At 39.9% G+C, this 17658-nt stretch overlaps 1 protein-coding gene across 2 annotated transcripts in view; it reads left to right on the forward strand.

Moving 5' to 3' along the window:
- wnt2bb (wingless-type MMTV integration site family, member 2Bb) overlaps nucleotides 1-14534 on the forward strand; it is a 29328-nt gene extending 14794 nt beyond the window's left edge. The window contains exons 2-5 of one of the 2 annotated variants that reach the window (XM_079897681.1): nucleotides 2363-2583; nucleotides 8275-8552; nucleotides 9707-9971; nucleotides 13275-14411. In XM_079897681.1, coding sequence (XP_079753807.1) covers nucleotides 2457-2583; nucleotides 8275-8552; nucleotides 9707-9971; nucleotides 13275-13504 — 900 coding nt within the window. In that variant the 5' untranslated portion in view covers nucleotides 2363-2456 and the 3' untranslated portion in view covers nucleotides 13505-14411. Of the gene's footprint in view, nucleotides 1-2362; nucleotides 2584-8274; nucleotides 8553-9706; nucleotides 9972-13274 lie in introns of both variants that reach the window. The other variant, XM_079897680.1, reaches the window with a different exon arrangement.
- The last annotated feature ends 3124 nt before the right edge of the window (nucleotides 14535-17658 follow it).

The following is a 17658-nucleotide window of genomic DNA, read 5'->3' on the forward strand; positions in this document are numbered from 1 at the left end:
AGTTTGATTTGCACGGAAACAAAAGAAGTAAAAAATAAACCAGAGGAAAGCAAGTCCTTTGTTACTATCGTTGTGTAATAAGTCAGGCTGACATTTCCAATGTGAGGCACTCACCAGAGCCAGAGAGAAAGGGATCTTTTGCTCCCTCTTTCTCTCTCTGTGATCGGCTCATCCATCACTTTAAACAGACAGAGCAGGCATCCTCTAAAGCTACTGGGCGGCCTGTTAGTGTCTCATAGTGAACTTATTTCACAGACACACGCACACACACACACACACAGATGAAGCCAGACGTAAGGCTGTCCTGGACTTCCACACAGATATTAAGGTGTGTGTGTCCTTTTAAGTGAACTTCATCTTTGACCTGTGAGCTTTTGTACCGGGTTTGGCATGGTCTTCCACCCTTGTCCACAAAAAGTTAATTAATTACTTAAATCATTATTTTTAAATCACATACATTTGCAGATTGGTGGCTATCTATCTATCTATCTATCTATCTATCTATCTATCTATCTATCTATCTATCTATCCATCCATCCATCCATCCATCCATCCATCCATCCATCCATCCATCCATCCATCCATCCATCCATCCATCCATCCATCCATCCATCCATCCATCCATCCATCCATCCATCCATCCATCCATCCATCCATCCATCCATCCATCCATCCATCCATCCATCCATCCATCCATCCATCCATCCATCCATCCATCCATCCATCCATCCATCCATCCATCTATCTATCTATCTATCTATCTGTCTGTCTGTCTGTCTGTCAGTAGTTCTATCGTTTTATCTATCGTCAATCTGTAAGGCATTTAACCTTCAAACTTAAGCTTTTAAAAGTTGTTTTTTTAAAAGATTAATGTGTTTTGATAAACTGTGCTTTTCTAGTTAGAAATGACAGTTATATGAATTTCTTTCAATTCTCAACTCATTTCTGAATGACACACAAGCTAGTTTTTTAATCATCCAACCATATTGCAATTGGCATACATAAAGAATGACACATAATGGCACATGTAAGTTTCAACAGTTCTCAAATCATTCATCCAGAACAGGAAACTTTAGGACCCTGATTCAGAGAAAAAGTTGGAGAGATATGATTGATATGGGGCCTGATAATTGTTTTCCCTAACTTCCCTTTCTGTCTAATCTATGGAAAGGAGAAAATGTGATTAGACCAATGGAGAAAAAGACAAAGATGTGGAGATGCAGAGAGATGGAGAGAGGGGAAAGGACAGAAATAGGGAGGAGAGGAGTTTTTACCACTATATGGGTGATTGAAGCAAAAAATTACTAGTTGTATATTCTTTACCCAGTCAAGCCTAACTACACACACACAGACACGCAGTGTAAATGAGAGCAGATTTTACTGTATTTTTACAGCATGTGGTTGTGGTCGTGGTCCTGTGGATAATGAATTACTGCTGCTGTTAAAGCCAACCTGCAAACCACCACAATGTGTGAGACCAGCCTGGTGTGTGTGGGTGAGCGTTTCCAAACTCTAACTATCGAACGCAAAGCGCAGGGTCCGATAAAGCCCTTATAATCACAGTCAAATGAGGTATCGGGGTGGGAGGAACACAGTCATAATCAAAAGATTGATCAACATTCACAAACATTTTTTAAAAAGGTAAAAACTTCATTTTCTCATAAGAAAAGCACATTTTTGCAGACTAAAATATTTAGAACTAAATCCTCCTTTAGTCTGACATGACCTAGTGTGTGTTAGTGTGAAGGTTTGATGTGATACGGATTGGGTGAGAAAGAGTGGGATTTTATCCCAGTTTCTGTTGCCGTTAGACAAACAGTTTATCGAACAGTGATGGATTGAAAAAATCAGAACAGGAGTGAAAGCTATGCAGAGAGTAATAGAGAGACAGAATGCATCATAATTCATTAAATCTCCTTCTGTTCTGATTACCTGAGTAGAATCAAGTATGACATCACAGCAAATGATAATTGGAGCTAAAACATAATACTTCATATAAAAGAGCAATAGTCTAAAAACTAAAGATTTAACTCAGTTAATCATTGGTTATCATAGAGGCTCAAAAATGTATCCCAAATTGGTTGATGTTGAACTTATTATGCCTGTGCCTTAGCATAAATCATAAATAATGGCTGGTTTGTGAATGTCTGTTTATGACACATGCCAGTTTGCCAAACTTCCCTCTGAAATTCCACTAATGAGTGGTAAGATTCTGTGAATGATCAAACTCTTTGGCGTCAGTCAATGCATAATCACTGAATGTTTACTGATTCAGCACTTTCGGAAGAGTACCGATTGGCAAAAACTGTGACTGATTGGTTCAGGAATTCAGGTTTTAAGCATCTGTGTTTTTATATTTCAGGTATATTGGAGCCCTTGGTGCACGTGTGATCTGTGACAATATTCCCGGGCTGGTGAATAAACAGAGACAGTTGTGTCAGAAGTATCCAGACATCATGCAGTCGATCGGTGGCGGGGCTAAAGAGTGGATTCGAGAGTGCCAGCATCAATTCCGCCATCACCGCTGGAACTGCAGCGCCCTGGACAGAGACCATACTGTTTTTGGGAGAGTCATACAGCGCAGTGAGTACTAGAAATGTGTCTGTGCGTTTTGGAGACAGAAGGAGTCAATGTTATTATTATCGCTAATGACGAAAAAAAAAAATGAAATAAAAATGCTAAATCTTAAATGCAGAGAATGATGGAAGTTATAATGTTAAATGTAGCAGCAATGTCTAGTTTATAAGTAATATTTATTACTGCATGTGAGAAATACAATGCATAACATTTGAATTGTAAAGGTGATTTTTTTTAGCCATTATTCATTATTAGATTAATTCAAGGTTACACTTTATTTCGATACTCCACTTTAGATTTAGATTTTAATTATTAGTTGACCGTTAGCTTAGGGTTAGGGTCAGTATAAGTTGACATGGACTTGCAAAGTTACTTATAGTCTGTAGAATGTCTGTTGGGGGACCATCACAATAAAGTGTTAGCAGACTGTCTACTAATACTCTAATGACTGCTAGTTGACATGATGCAAAGTTACTTATAGTTTGTAGAATGTCTAAAGTGGACTATTAGACATTAAACTAATAATAATAATGACAATACTATAATATTATAGTAGTCAATTTAAGTAAATTTGATCATTATTATTGTTAGTTTTTCTTTTTTTATTGAAACTATCAAAACTATATTAACTGTAGTGTCAGTGATCTCACCACCTGCTGGGAAACAGATATAAGGGGCTTTCTCACTGGGTAGTTATAGCAAATCAATTATAGGAACTAGCGAGAACTAAATGTTACCCTAGGGCCATTTTTCCTGGTTACATTCGCACCACCAGTAGGAACTCTGAACCCTGTAAGCTGACAGACAGTGACTTCATTTAAGCGTGGCATCCAACAACATAAAGAACTCCACCACATAAAGGTTAAGAAGTGCCTGGACTTTGGCATCAGGAAGGACATCATTGGTTCGTGGAGTTAGTTCGTTAATATACATAAACTGTGTGTTTACACAGCTTTTTAAAAATGGCGGGTACCAGTGTTTCGGCATGCATTCGGCCAATCAATGTGCAGTTACGTCACTGGTAGGTCCTATTGTGCTGGGTTACACGTGTCTACACTGGACGCGACCGTTGATGCGTTGCATCGTGCTGCACCGCAACAGCTAGTAGCAATTTACACTGGACGCGATAAAGCGACCGTTGCAAATCCATTTGTCCTTCCTATGAAAAGTCCTTGGAGTACGTCATAAATGGGTTCTATTGTCTTTTTTGTTAGAACCTACTTTGAAGCAGGAGCTAATTTAGTACCCTCCCCAAAAGGTGTTTCTATAACTAAAATCATACCCAGTTCCTGCGGTGCGAACACGTCAAAAAGCGGGTACTTCCGGCAATAGTTATTGGAACTAAGTGAGAACCAGTGCGAAAGCCCCTACATACTGATTCTCAAACTTTCTCTCTCTTTAAATATCTCTCTGTGCATCTCATATGGTAAATACCTAGATCAGCATTCTGCACTGTCACCACATAAATCAGTATGGATCAGAATAGGATAATGACATTTTAAACAGTTATTCTCTTGGACATGTCCATCACTGTTTATCACTGAGGGATATTAATGAAACGACTCGGAACTCACAGGAAAATCCAGCCACATTCACACAAATCCCTGGCCAGGTGTGATAAACAGACAAAACCCCACAGGATCACTTATTTCAGTCTGAACCTGAAGTTTACTCAAGAAATCTGCACTGTAAATGTGCTTTCTGTTTGGCTTTCATACAGCGTTCCAAAGATCCCTGTGTGAAAATATCACCCCTCCAGCATTCTCTATGCCTCTTTACCACATAAACAGGCATAGTGGATGTAAATGTTTGGAGAGATGATTCTGGCAGCCGGACAGACTCTCGCAGCACTGCGTGTATTCAGTTTATGAAATGGAATTAGAATTGGAGCGGTTGCCAAGAGAGGATTCTCCTATAAACGGCAACTGTACTATTAAAAAAATATATTTTTCTTTAGAGAATATCTTGCTGTATGAATGATGAAGCGATTCAAACATAGATATTCTCCAGATGTCATTGTACTACATGAGCACAGATCATTGAAACACATTTTAGCCGCAACAGGAAACTGAAAACGACTGCAGTGCAGCGTGAGAAGGACAACTTTACATGGAGATCTGGGCAGGGGGTCCTACAATAAAAGACTCCATTAAAACAAAATTTAAGTTCTGCGGAAGTTATTCATATTTACTAGCATATAAATAACTTCAAGGTATTTAAATGCGCTTCCATATTTAGCAGATTTATGCATTTAATTTTTTTGTAAAATCTGTGAAGCTATTAGTTTAAAAAATCTAACTGAAATCTATTGATATGTCCTCCAATGTGGCCCAATTATAATTAATACTAGTAATATATAATATTATTAAATTAACGTGATAACAGGAACATCTTACCTTTCACAAACACTTTCTTAGAGTTTCTACAAGAAATGTTCGTTCAAAAGTTTGGCGTTAGTAAGATTTTTGGCGGTTTTTGAAAGAAGTCTCATGCTTATCAGGGCTGCATTTATTTAATGAAAAACGTCTCGGTTACGTATGGTAACCCTCGTTCCCCGAGGTAAGTCAGAAGTGATTCTGATGAATGGGGATCGCTTACTTCGAGTGAAACAAAACGAGCCAATGCACATTGGCATGTGATAATTGCACCAGCTGCTGTGCATCGTGGCGCGAGCATATAATGAGCAGCAGGTGCGCCGCATCCTTGTTTTTCCGCTGAGTAGCCGGACCTGTGACTCGCCCGTACAGCGGAAGCTCAGCAACTGTGGTGAGGGGACTTACATCTCCGTTCCCTCCTCGGGGAATGAGGGTTACCATATGTAACCGAGACGTTCCCCATCGTCAGCTCACTACTACGTAAGTCAGAAGTGATTCTGACGAATGGGAATATTTACCAAAACGCCACGGCTGCTGGCCCTTCCAGCGCTCCGCTTGAGCCTCCTGGCCTGACCGCAGTGTTTGGGCAGAAATAGGAGTTCTAAGCAGAGAAGGTCAGTCACTGCTGTTCCGCAAGACCCACCCAGTGTGACTTATTGGATAACGCTGGGAAAGCTTGCCCTCTCGTATGAAGCAATCCAAGTGGCGTTACTGCAGACGAGGCTCTGAAAAAGTTTCAGTGGTCCCGCTGTCCTGCTCTTGATTGTACTCCAAGCAGTACACTGATCGGACACGCTCCTCTGTGAGTCACGCTGTCTGGTTGACCGAGTCCAACTCCATACCGAGATAAGAGATCCTCTGCACAGGGGAGAGTTTGCTCTTGTCCCAGTTGACCCGAAAGCCCAACATGCTGAGGTGACGGAGCACCATGTCCCTGTGTTCGTACAACTGATCTCGAGACTGAATCAGCCAGCCGTCGAGATAGTTGAGAATACAAACGCCTCGTTCTCGGAGTGGAACAATGGCTGCCTCTGTGACTTTCGTGAAGACGTGGGGTGACAGGAACAGCCTGAAGGGCAGGACTTTGTACTGATATGCCCGTCCCTCGAACGCAAACCGCAGGAACGGTCTGTGTCGAGAAAGAATCGAGACATGAAAGTACGCGTCCTTCAGGTCGATTGCTGCAAACCAATCTTGGGGACGGATGCATTCAAAAATGCGTTTCTGCATGAGCATCTTGAACGGGAGCTTGTGCAGGGCCCGATTCAAGGTTCGCAGGTCCAAGATCGTCCGTAACCCACCACCTTTCTTCCGGGGAGCTAGTGGCGGAACAGAAACAAAATGAAACAAAAGATTCTCCACCCGATCCTCCTCCGGGGGAGGGAGAGATGCGGACACTATCTCCTGGAGAGCAACTTCCTCCATCGCTGGGTCGCCCGTCTCAGGGCCGCTTGCCCTTATGCCCTTGCCCTGATTTAGCGGGGACCTGGACGGGCTGGGCGCCTGGGTGAAGGCTGCTGCTTAAGCTGAGCAGGGGTGGAGGCGGCCGCAGGGGGGCGCCCTAGGCGATGAGCAGGCGGAGGCGCTGCCGACGACTGGGTGGAGGCAGCAGCTGGCCGTCGGGGCAGGATGTGCTTAATCGCCTCCATCTGCTTCTGTGCTGCGGAAAACTGCTGGGCAAAGTTTTCCATAGCGTTGCCGAAGAGGCCGGCCAGGTTCAGCAACATGTGTCGCTCCTGTACCACTAACATGGACATCGCCCGACCCAGGGAGCGTGCAGTGACATTCATCGCCCGGAGGGCGAGGTCCATCACTGTTGGCAGTTCCTGCATAACCCCTGGGTCGGAACTACCCTCGTTCAATTCCATTTACTTGGCCTAGTAGACCTGCCGGAGCGCCATGGCATGCAGGGTGGTGGCAGCTTCTCCACAGGCTGAGTAAGCCTTGTCCGTGAGAGCGGACGAGAACTTACACGCCCGGGAAGGGAGGCGCAGATTATTAGGATCAAGGCTATTAACCAAAGTATGCCTCTTCTGCTGGGCAGAAGAAGCACTAGATCGGGGAATAAGCGAAGGGGCTCAACCTCTTTCGAGGTAACGGAGTCTCGACCGTAATGCCGCGATGGTCATATTCCCTCAATGAGAACATGAATCATCCATGAGTGCCATTTCAGCGTGCCTATAGCCCAAGCACGTCAGCCGGAGTGCCGGACGCATCCAGAAACACAAGATCTGAATGACATCTTGAAAAACACGCAGACAGATCGTGTTAGCTCTTTTTGAAGTGCTCTAAGGTGCTGAAACGCACAGGGAGATAGCCGCGGCTACACACCAGGAATGCAACCTAATGTGAACACTCACTCTCAATCGAAAGACAAGGATGCGACGCACAGGAGCTGGTGCAATTATCGCATGCCAATGTGCATTGGCTCGTTTTATTTCACTCAAAGTAGATAGGCTCTCGCAAGCGATCCCCAGTCGTCAGAATCACTTCTGACTTACGTAGTAGTGAGCTGACGAAGGGGAACTGAAATACTGTACCGTGAAATATTATTGCGATTTAAAATAACTGTTTTCTATTGTAATATATATATTGAAATTTCAGCAGCCATTAACTTTTTTCCAGGATTTTTGGATGAATAAAAAGTTCAAAAGAAGCATTTATTTTAAATGAAATTCTTCTGTAACATTGTAAATATCTTTGCTGTCAGTTTTGATCAATTTAACTCATCCTTGCTTAATAAAGTCATACATTTCTTTAAAAAAACATCTTGACCCCAAACTTTTGACCTGTAGTGTAAATGTAACTATAAAATATATAACATACCAAATATGTTATATATTGTAATTTTATAATTATAATGGAAAATGCATATTTAAACTATAATACATGTTTTAAAGAACACACTTTTGGTTTCATCGCAAAACTGGAGTCTGTCCATGATGATTTACATTTGGTATTTTTCTTACATTCATTCAGGCTAAAGGAATCAGTGTGAGTGGCGTGAGTCCAAACATGCAAGACGCTTAGAAAAAGCAGGTTAAGGTTAGAAAATGACTGTGGCAGTTCACTATCAGACTGCTAACCTTCAAACAATTTATCCTAGCAGAGAATGGCCCACCCTGGAGGGATTAGGCCTGTACTAATATTTAAACCAAACACTCACACTGGGGCAAGTCACACCCCTAGGCAGGTCTCTGGCGGACAAATCAGAAGTGATGTTTGGGATTATATGAGAGTGGAGGGTGTGATTAAAAGTCTTGAGTGTCTGATTAAGGACCTGAATGTGTTTGTTGTGGCTTCATGATTTTTGTTTTCGCAGGCAGTCGTGAGGCGGCGTTCGTATATGCGATCTCCTCGGCGGGAGTCGTTTTCGCTATTACCCGTGCCTGCAGTCAGGGGGAGCTAAAGTCGTGCAACTGTGACCCCCACAAGCGCGGCCGGGCCAGCGACAAAAGAGGAGAGTTTGACTGGGGTGGCTGCAGTGATAACATCAACTATGGGATAAAGTTTGCCAAAGCATTCGTAGATGCAAAAGAGCGAACTGTGAAAGACGCACGAGCACTCATGAACCTTCATAACAACCGCTGTGGCAGAATGGTGAGAACAGAGACTATGTGACGCATTCATGGTGATATAACTGTATGGTGGAAAAGTCGAACGAATGAAGCCAGTATTACAACCAGGGTTTGAAATTAACACCCGCCAACTCACCAGATGCGGGTGAAAATCCACTGTGGCGGGTAACACATATCAACACACTAGCCAATTTGGCGGGTTATGATTCATAAATTATGTTGTATCAATTTGCATGGCATTACTATCAGAGCCCTTTCTATAAAAAGAGGCTCAATCATTAGCAAATCAAAGTGTAAAGAGGGTCGCATACTGAGAGAAACAATGCGCTGCACCACGTCTTTAGTTTTGGAGGATTTGTGAATGGCAGTGAAGCAATGCAAGTAACGCTGGTAGGTCACATGATAATGACAACATGGCGAATGTAGCATGTCCCAGATTACATTCACTACTTATTCAAAATAAGTACCTTCTCAAGAGAGTATGCGATTTCGGATGCAGACATTGCTTTCTATTACCATACGCATACCGGCGGCACCACTCGGCGTCTATCGTTTGTCTGGTGCTTGTCTGGTGTGTTCCGCTGGAACCCTAGAAGACAGTTGAGAGGTCACTTTTTCTAACCTGTTCTCATAAATGCTGCATGTCCAAGACCTTTGGGCATGAAGCACCCTTTATTGCTACGTGCAGGTAAACTCAAGGCAATTATACGAGAAGTCACAGAGGATTTTGATTTTATTTCTATTTTATTTTATTTGAATGGTATCTGCAAACAGTGATTGACTGTCATAAAGCTAAAAGCAATACAATGATATTTATATATATATATATATATATATATATATATATATATATATTTAAAAAAAAATCTAAGCTGTGCCATTGATAATCTGGTTTATTTGTGCGAATTTTGTTTTGGCTAGGCGACGTTCTGAATGGTCGGTAACTTAACAATTTAGTAGCCAAATTGTCTGGTGAGTGAAAAAGTTAATTTCCAACCTTGATTACAACTAAACAACAAACTCAGTATATAAATATGGGCATAAATAACACAAAAACATTGTTCTATGATACATTCCTGTGAAACTCTGTTTACATTCTGAGGCTATTCTTGGCCACATGGAATCTGTTCATATAATTACTACTAGGGATGTTTTCTCTGTTTCTCTGTTTTACAGGCTGTAAAACGCTTTATGAAGCTGGAGTGTAAATGTCATGGAGTCAGTGGGTCGTGCACTCTGAGAACCTGCTGGTTGGCAATGTCAGATTTCCGTAAAACAGGAGATTACCTTCGCAAAAAATACAACGGAGCCATCGAAGTCACCATGAACCAAGATGGGACAGGATTCACAGTAGCCAATAAAGACTTCAGGAAAGCCACAAAAAATGACTTGGTGTACTTCGAAACCTCACCTGATTACTGCCTCATGGACAAAGCTGCAGGTAAGAATGCAAATGAAAACATGAAATAACTAAATATTTAATACCTGAAGGAAATATCAGTGCTTACAAGCCAATAAGAGAGTGTTTAAAAAAGCTAGTAAGCTCCCTCATTGCCTATTACATAGCACAAATTAGGGCGGAATTAGTTTGACATGTTTCTGTCATTATATATATATATATATATATATATATATATATATATATATATATTATTTCTTTCTTTCATCAATACTTTGGTCAGATGTTGCCTTCTTCACAAAGAATATATGCATTAAAAAAAAGACCACAAAGTTTACAATAAAAACAGAAGATACCACACTTACGACTGGTATTATTAGTTAAATAGTTTAAAGAATTTAGAACAAACCAAACCCGGATGTTTAAAGAATATCACTACAGCGATGCCTTTTAAGCAGTGTAAATACTGACTCATTTAGTACTAATGCAATTAGCACTAACCTATACTGTGACTCATGCATTACTATGTCACAAATATTTAACTCTGACTAACTGCTGACGCACTCACTAGACTTCTCCGAATTAAGAGTTAGATTATACCAGACGTGCAGAATGCAGGAAGTGCTTAGTTTGTCTGATGAATAAAGGTATAAAAGTGTGATAAATAAAATCCTGTTTATGAGAGACAGTAAAGTGTTTAATTAAGTCTAAGTGGGCATTTACAAAACACCATTTTCAACTAAGAACGGAAAACTTTTTATGCGTTTTGGGGGCCTGAAAACGCAAACTTTTGAAAACGGGTTTCAAATTGCAAGTTTTTGAAAACTATACCGTTATCATCTCTGTGTAAACTACAAAAACGCACATTTGTGAAAACGGTCATGCGCATTCCGTGTTAAATCTATAGCCACATAGTTTTTCTTCACAAAGTAACATCGCCAACTACTGGCCTGGCAGCATAATGCAGCGTTTTTAGTCGTTTTCGTCAATCCGTTTGAACGGGGATTGTTTTGACAACGTTGCTGTCTGTACACGGAAAACGCAAAGGAAAAACTTTTCTGTTTTTAGTACATGGCTGTTGTGTAAACGTACCATAACAGGCTGGCCACTGAATCACCTGCAGACCTCAGAGGATCCTCACTCCTGAGATCCAGTCTGATGGTGGTAAGCCATGTTCATTTTTACATGACTTGATGTGTGGAGAAAGACAGGATTCAGTAACTGAGGTAAATTGACTCTCACACCTGCCCTGTCCTGCCCTAAACCTAACCATAAACCTTAAGGGTAAAAAGGGCAATAGAGGCTTTGACAGGGTCAGAAGAGGTGGGATGGGATTTTTTTTTGCTCCGTTAATCCTTGATGCTCTGACACACACTCCTGCATGTATCATCTGGACTAGCGGCACAAGTCCCATGTTCAATTGGTGATGGGTCATAAATAGACTAACTTTATGACTCAATTTTTTTATATATATTTTTGTTTAATTTGTAAAATATATGTATTTATTAATTCATTTTTTATATATATATTTTATCTGTAGTGTTTCAAAGGGGATGAATCTAGAAATGCAACTTCTCTGAAAGCATTTTAGCACGTGTTATGCTTTGCCGTGCTGCAATACATGCAGATGTTTTACTTTTTTGGGGTGGTGTGCCACTCAACCATACATTTTGTTGTATTCTGTTCCAACTTCCATTTAGCTGTTTTTGAACACAAGAACACATCTTATGTGAACACCCCATAAGAAATGTAGCATATTGGACACAACTGAGAAACCTAATTATAAAGGGCTTCCCTAAAACTAACTAGTCGACTAATAGATTAGACAACATATTCCTACTGGAAACATATCACGCCACACTGTGTTACTCTGCTTTTTTGAGAATACTACTGCAGCTCATGCATCAGTGTGATGGTTTGAGTGTGTGTTTGGGTCAGACAGACAGCTCACAGCTCAGTGATTTCAGAGGGTCAATGCGCTTACCCCCTAACCACCACCAGCATCACCACCCCAGTGGAATTTGCACCCCAAGGATACAACAGGCTCATTTTTCAAATCCCATTCTTTCAAAGCTGCCAGCACAACCATCACTCTCTGGTTCTCATGGCCGCAGGGCAAGCAGATTTTTTTTTTTTTTTTTAAGAAAGAGACCATCACTGTCCACTGTGTGTTTAACCTTGCGAAACAACAACATGCAGACTCCAAAACACCAATCTGATTATTTATGGTCGGTCTTACTTACTTTGTGACTTTGTGTTACAAGACTGTTAGGTAGGATGTTTCATAGAAGTTTTCACAGTGATAGCGTTTTGGACTCCTTTCATGAACACTACTTAAAAGAACCGTTTTGTCTTAGTGGTAAGACCTATTGTACTAATCCAAAGAGCCTTTTGTCCACTATAAAAAAAACTTTGTCTAATGGAGAGGTGGATGTTAGAGGTTCTTCATGGACTCATTGATGTCAATAAAGAACATTTATTTTTAAGAGTATTTTTCTGCATTTGTTCATCGACATTTATTAGTTATTTTATATCATTGTTATTTTGCAGATGTAATTTTGTGTGTCCAGTCAAATGGTATTTTGGCTGAATTATATGACCGGGACTCCATTAACTCTGTAAAGCCTGAAATAGGAAATACTAATAAGAAGAAAAAAAAAAAAGAATTAGCCTGTCTGTTAAACCTTTAGACAAAATATGTAATAGAAAAAGGAAAACCTTTACTTGTTTTTTACATACAACTTTTATGTTTCATTTTATGCATCATATTTGGTACGTCAGGGTTTAATGGTAATTTATTGATTACAAAAATATGCATTTACAAATGTGATACTTTTCTCTTTATTTAATTATTTTTTGTTCATAACAGAAACTTTTAACTGTGCTTTTTGGTAGTCAAAAGGAATGAAATATGGGTATAAATTACTAATATAAATGTAGAAATATATATATATCAAATATGTGTATATATAAATTATGTTAATATACGCATATTTGATATATATATTTCTAATATGAATAAATAAATTATTATGAATAATAATATAAGTAAAAACATTATGGTAGCAGGAACATTGTAATAGTGAAATTTTTATAATGAAAGATCAGGGTGCATATATATATTTACAAATATAATTTTCCACTACTATATTTCAATTTGTAATTAATTTGATTCTATGATTAAATGATTTGATGCTTATTTGTATTGTTGTGGGCTTAATACATCATGAAATGCATTACTTTTTGGGGTATGTTAGGTCACCACTTGATGTCCAATGTAAATTCTGGGTCTTTTAGTTCAACATGGGTTCAACAAAACCATTTCCTTTTTTTTTTGCATTCCAGGTTCATTGGGAACTGCTGGTCGGGTCTGTAACAAGACGTCCCGGGGGACTGACGGCTGCGAGGTCATGTGTTGCGGACGGGGCTACGACACCACACGCGTAAAACGCATCACCAAGTGTGAGTGTAAGTTTAAGTGGTGTTGCGCCGTCGAGTGCAAAGACTGTGAGGAGGCTGTCGACATTCACACCTGCAAAGCTCCTAAACGTGCCGAATGGCTGGACCAGACCTGAGACACGCCCACTTCCTCCCGTTCCTCAGGATTTTGTCCACGGCATTCTGGGATATGAAGTCCATCCCTTGCGATTTGTACCCCTCCCCCAATCCCTCTTCTTTGTTGCATGGCTTTATTTGAACTTATTTTGTGAAAGCACTACAACTGAAATCTACATTTCTCATGAGCGCCTTGCACACTTTGCCCGATATGGCAGATATATCTCTCTTTCTTCTTTTCTCTCTCTTTTTGTTGTTGTTGTTGTTGTTGGTGTTTTGAATTGATCGGAGGACGGTAAAGGTTTAGGATTCAAGAACAACCTGTGCTGTAACGTGTTGGTATATATATATATTTTTGTTTCGTTTTTGACGTGAGAGTTTTGTCTATGAGTGTTGTTTTGTGACAAAGGGTGTGCTGCTTTTAAAAAAATATTTTAAACTGACTCTGAGCCTATCAGATATTATCATGGCTAATAGCTGAATATGTACATCACATGTTACTGACAACACAGAATTGTGACATACTGGACTACAGTATTTTACTCTGAATATTGGTACCGAATATAACAGAACGAATGAGGCTGGTCAGAGGGACTCAAGAGGACAAAATGGATGACAGCTATGTGGGCTGCTCACTCCACATGGAGCCCTAACAGAGAGTTTCTCTGGAAGTTACAGAGGCGTTTGGAAGGGTTAGATGTAATATTAATAATATAAATGAGCATGCACTAAGGACATTAGCTAACAGTTGAGCGTAAATGACATGTTATTATAAAACTCATCATTGCCTGTGTAAACAAGAAGAATGGTGTTAACAGCTGTGACTGGTAGAGGTGTAAGCTCTCCTTAGCTCTCCTGTGCTGTGGTACTTGTTAACTGTGTAATTATATTTTCAGCAAAAGTTCATATAAAGACATTAAGTAAGACATAAAGAGTCATTTTATTTTGCTTTTCTTCCCCTTAGCCGTAAACGTCATGTGACAAATTACTCTGGAACTGCAGGATAATGATGTCAGGTTCACTTGTTCAAGTTCACTCCATCCATTCTTTAAAAAAAAAAAAAAAATCCTCTAGAAAGAATTGAGCACTGGTAAAATATCTACTTTAATTAAATATATATATATGTTTCTTGAGCACTAAATCAGTGTATTAGAATGATTTCTGAAGGATCATGTGACACTAAAGACTGGAGTAATGATGCTGAAAATTCAGCTTTGCCGTCACAGGAATAAATTCTATTTTAAAATATATTAAAATAGAAAACAGTTCTTTTAAATTGGAATAATACTTCATAATCAGGATGACGGTATACAGCATATCAGCCTGCAGGGGTTAATGAGTCATGCTAACCAGCCAGACATTGACCCCTTGGTTTAAATCAGACTTAGAATTAGGGTATCTTAAGAGAGATCTTAGACATAAGGGCTGCTTAATAAAGGGGCCTCCCTTTCTACGAAACGTGACCAATGACCAACCTGAACTGTCCAATAATGAGCTGATTAGTTTAATGACAGGGCAGAGGCAGCTTTGAACAGGCCTCCGTCACAGTGGGGCTTGTGTCTGCTTGTGATTTCAGAGCTTTTTCAGGATGGTTTGTTTTCTAACCAAAGCATGTTGTTTTCTACAATCTTCTCTCCTTTATTAGGTACAAGTCAGGTTTTTAGAAGGTTTGCTTGTATTGAAAAAATGCGATTTTACAATGGCCAATGACCCACTTTCGAGAACCATTTTATAATTGATGGCATTTATCAAAAGAAATGTGCAATGTATTAACCCCTAAATCACTTAATTTTCGGCTTAGAGCATGTTATGCAGCAGAAATGCTGTGGACACATTTACTGTTTTTCAGAAATTTTCATGTGTATTCAATATAAATTCACTCAATCTGGAATTGCATGTTTTAGTTTTTCCCTCGCAGATTCACAATGAGTTCGAGACGGTCAAGAGAAGTTTAACTCCAACCGAAAGCTGTTTGAAAGTTACTTCTGTGTGAGCTGTGCTTGACAACAGACACCAAATGTTTTTGACAGCACTTTTAGTCAGTATGTTTACATGGAATTTAAAAGTTTGATTTTAGTTGAAATTAAACAATTATTTGTCCTTTAAAATGTTAAAAAAAGTCATTCCAAGTTGCACTGACCGATTAGGTGAACGTGATTTCAACAAGTGCAACATGATCCTGGATCAACATCTTTGTTGATCCTGGAACATTCCAATCAACCAATCAGATTTGAGGGTTTACACGTTTACAGTTTAAGGGTTTAGGTAAAAGAGGGTTTAAAAGTTTACAGTTTATGTCAAGATTAGGCTTCCAGCCAAGGTTAGGTGCTTCTACATCAGTGTTGACAGGGACATAAAAAAGGATGACATCTAGTCGAGAAGACTAGTAATAATATTCACATTAATCAGATATTGGTTGTTTACGAAATCGCCCCTATATCCTCATATCAATATCAAATTTATTTCTAGAACACAGGTCTAGTAGTGTGATTGAATGTGAGATTGCACTCAATAATGTCCACAATGGTTTCAGACACCCAAATGGCTGTTCCCTCAAATAGTGCCCTATTTAAAGTCTCCAAAACAATGACAAAATGTGCATTTAGAAGATCAAACCCAACGTTGAAAATCAGGTTGATGTCAGAATCCAACGTCAGATTGACGTCAATCTCCAACGTTGGACAGACGTTGTATTGTGGTTGAAAATGAAAATCGGGTTGACATCAGAAACCAACATCAGTCGGGTTCTGACGTCAACCCGACTTTCATTTCCAACCAAAATCCAACGTCTTTCCGACGTTGGATGTTGACGTCAACCTGACGTCGGGTTCTGACGTCAACCCGACTTTCATTTACAACCAAAATGCAACCTGTGCAACCAAAATCATCCTCTGACTGACGTTACTACTTTATACTCAAGGACCTTGACAGAAATTTAGAGGAGTAAAAGTGGGACATTTGTCTTTCAAATGTAGTAAAGTCAAAGTAAAAAGTTTCCAGAAAAAATAACACTCAAGTAAAGTACAGATACTCAAAAAGTGTACTTACTCAAGTAAATGTACTTTGTTACTGTCCACCCTTGAGTGTTATTCACCTATCATTTCCCTGTGATTTTAGGGATAATTTAGGGTTAGGTTTAGGGGCAGGGATAGGGTTATGACTAAACCTTTGGACAAAAATGTTAAAAGATCAACAAAATATGTTGTAAATACGTCTTACTTGGCAAAATCAGGTTGACTAACAGATAATGTGACTGTAGCTCGGCTTCGTTCAGCATGCATATGGTCAGTTAGACTACATTTGCTCTCAGGACTGCAAAAGACAGAGGTCACACGGAACGTGTATTTAATCCTTCAAATATCCGATTACGCATTGTGTCGTATACTTTGACACATAGATAAAGACTGTAGCTCGACTACGTAAAAACCTGCTGCAGCTCAAACATATTGAATGTGAGTGCTTCAGTTACACTGCTGCTTTGTTTACGTACATGCTTGCGTGTGCGTTCTGAAACAGGCCAAAAAATGATGTTCTGTAAAAGTGAAAGTATTGTAATCTGTCAAACATTCAGTGTTTCCTGGGGAAGCCAAGCACAGTTTGATCTAATAAGGAAGCAGTTGTGCACAATAAGGTTTCTCAGATTGCTTTGAATGAGCTGCGGACCATTATAACTAATCGTTACAGTATGATAATTCAAGCCTTTTAACAGTGGCCTTAAACACACTTAATATGACCCTAGAGGATCAGGGTGCTGATAGAGAGATATAGAAACACATGGAGAGAGAGAGATCAGTGCTGCCTGCAGCCTCATGTCACCAGCAAATAAATAGGCATCATGGTATCTGACTAATGCCACCGATCGGGCCCCGCTGAGTGGTCTGTTGGGTCTGCCCCAATTCCGCTGGCGGGTGAGAGGGTGCATGACCCTGATTAGGATCCAGGTTGCATACGATGATTTATTAAACCTGGTTCAGAGAAGTTGGTTACAGGTAACTCTCAAAAATATTTTGGGTTTGCACGGCATGCACCGGCAGCCTCAGTTCTGAGAAGAGTTGTTTTTTGAGGCCGAATAAAAAGTCAAATGAATGATCTCACAGCGTTCTGCTATTGACTTAATCCATCAGATGAAGAGAACTCAGGATTTAAGTTCTCTTTGATGATTTTAAAGTGAATT

The sequence above is a fragment of the Squalius cephalus genome (assembly GCF_949319135.1).
Source record: "Squalius cephalus genome assembly, chromosome: 16".
Lineage (NCBI taxonomy): Eukaryota > Metazoa > Chordata > Actinopteri > Cypriniformes > Leuciscidae > Squalius > Squalius cephalus.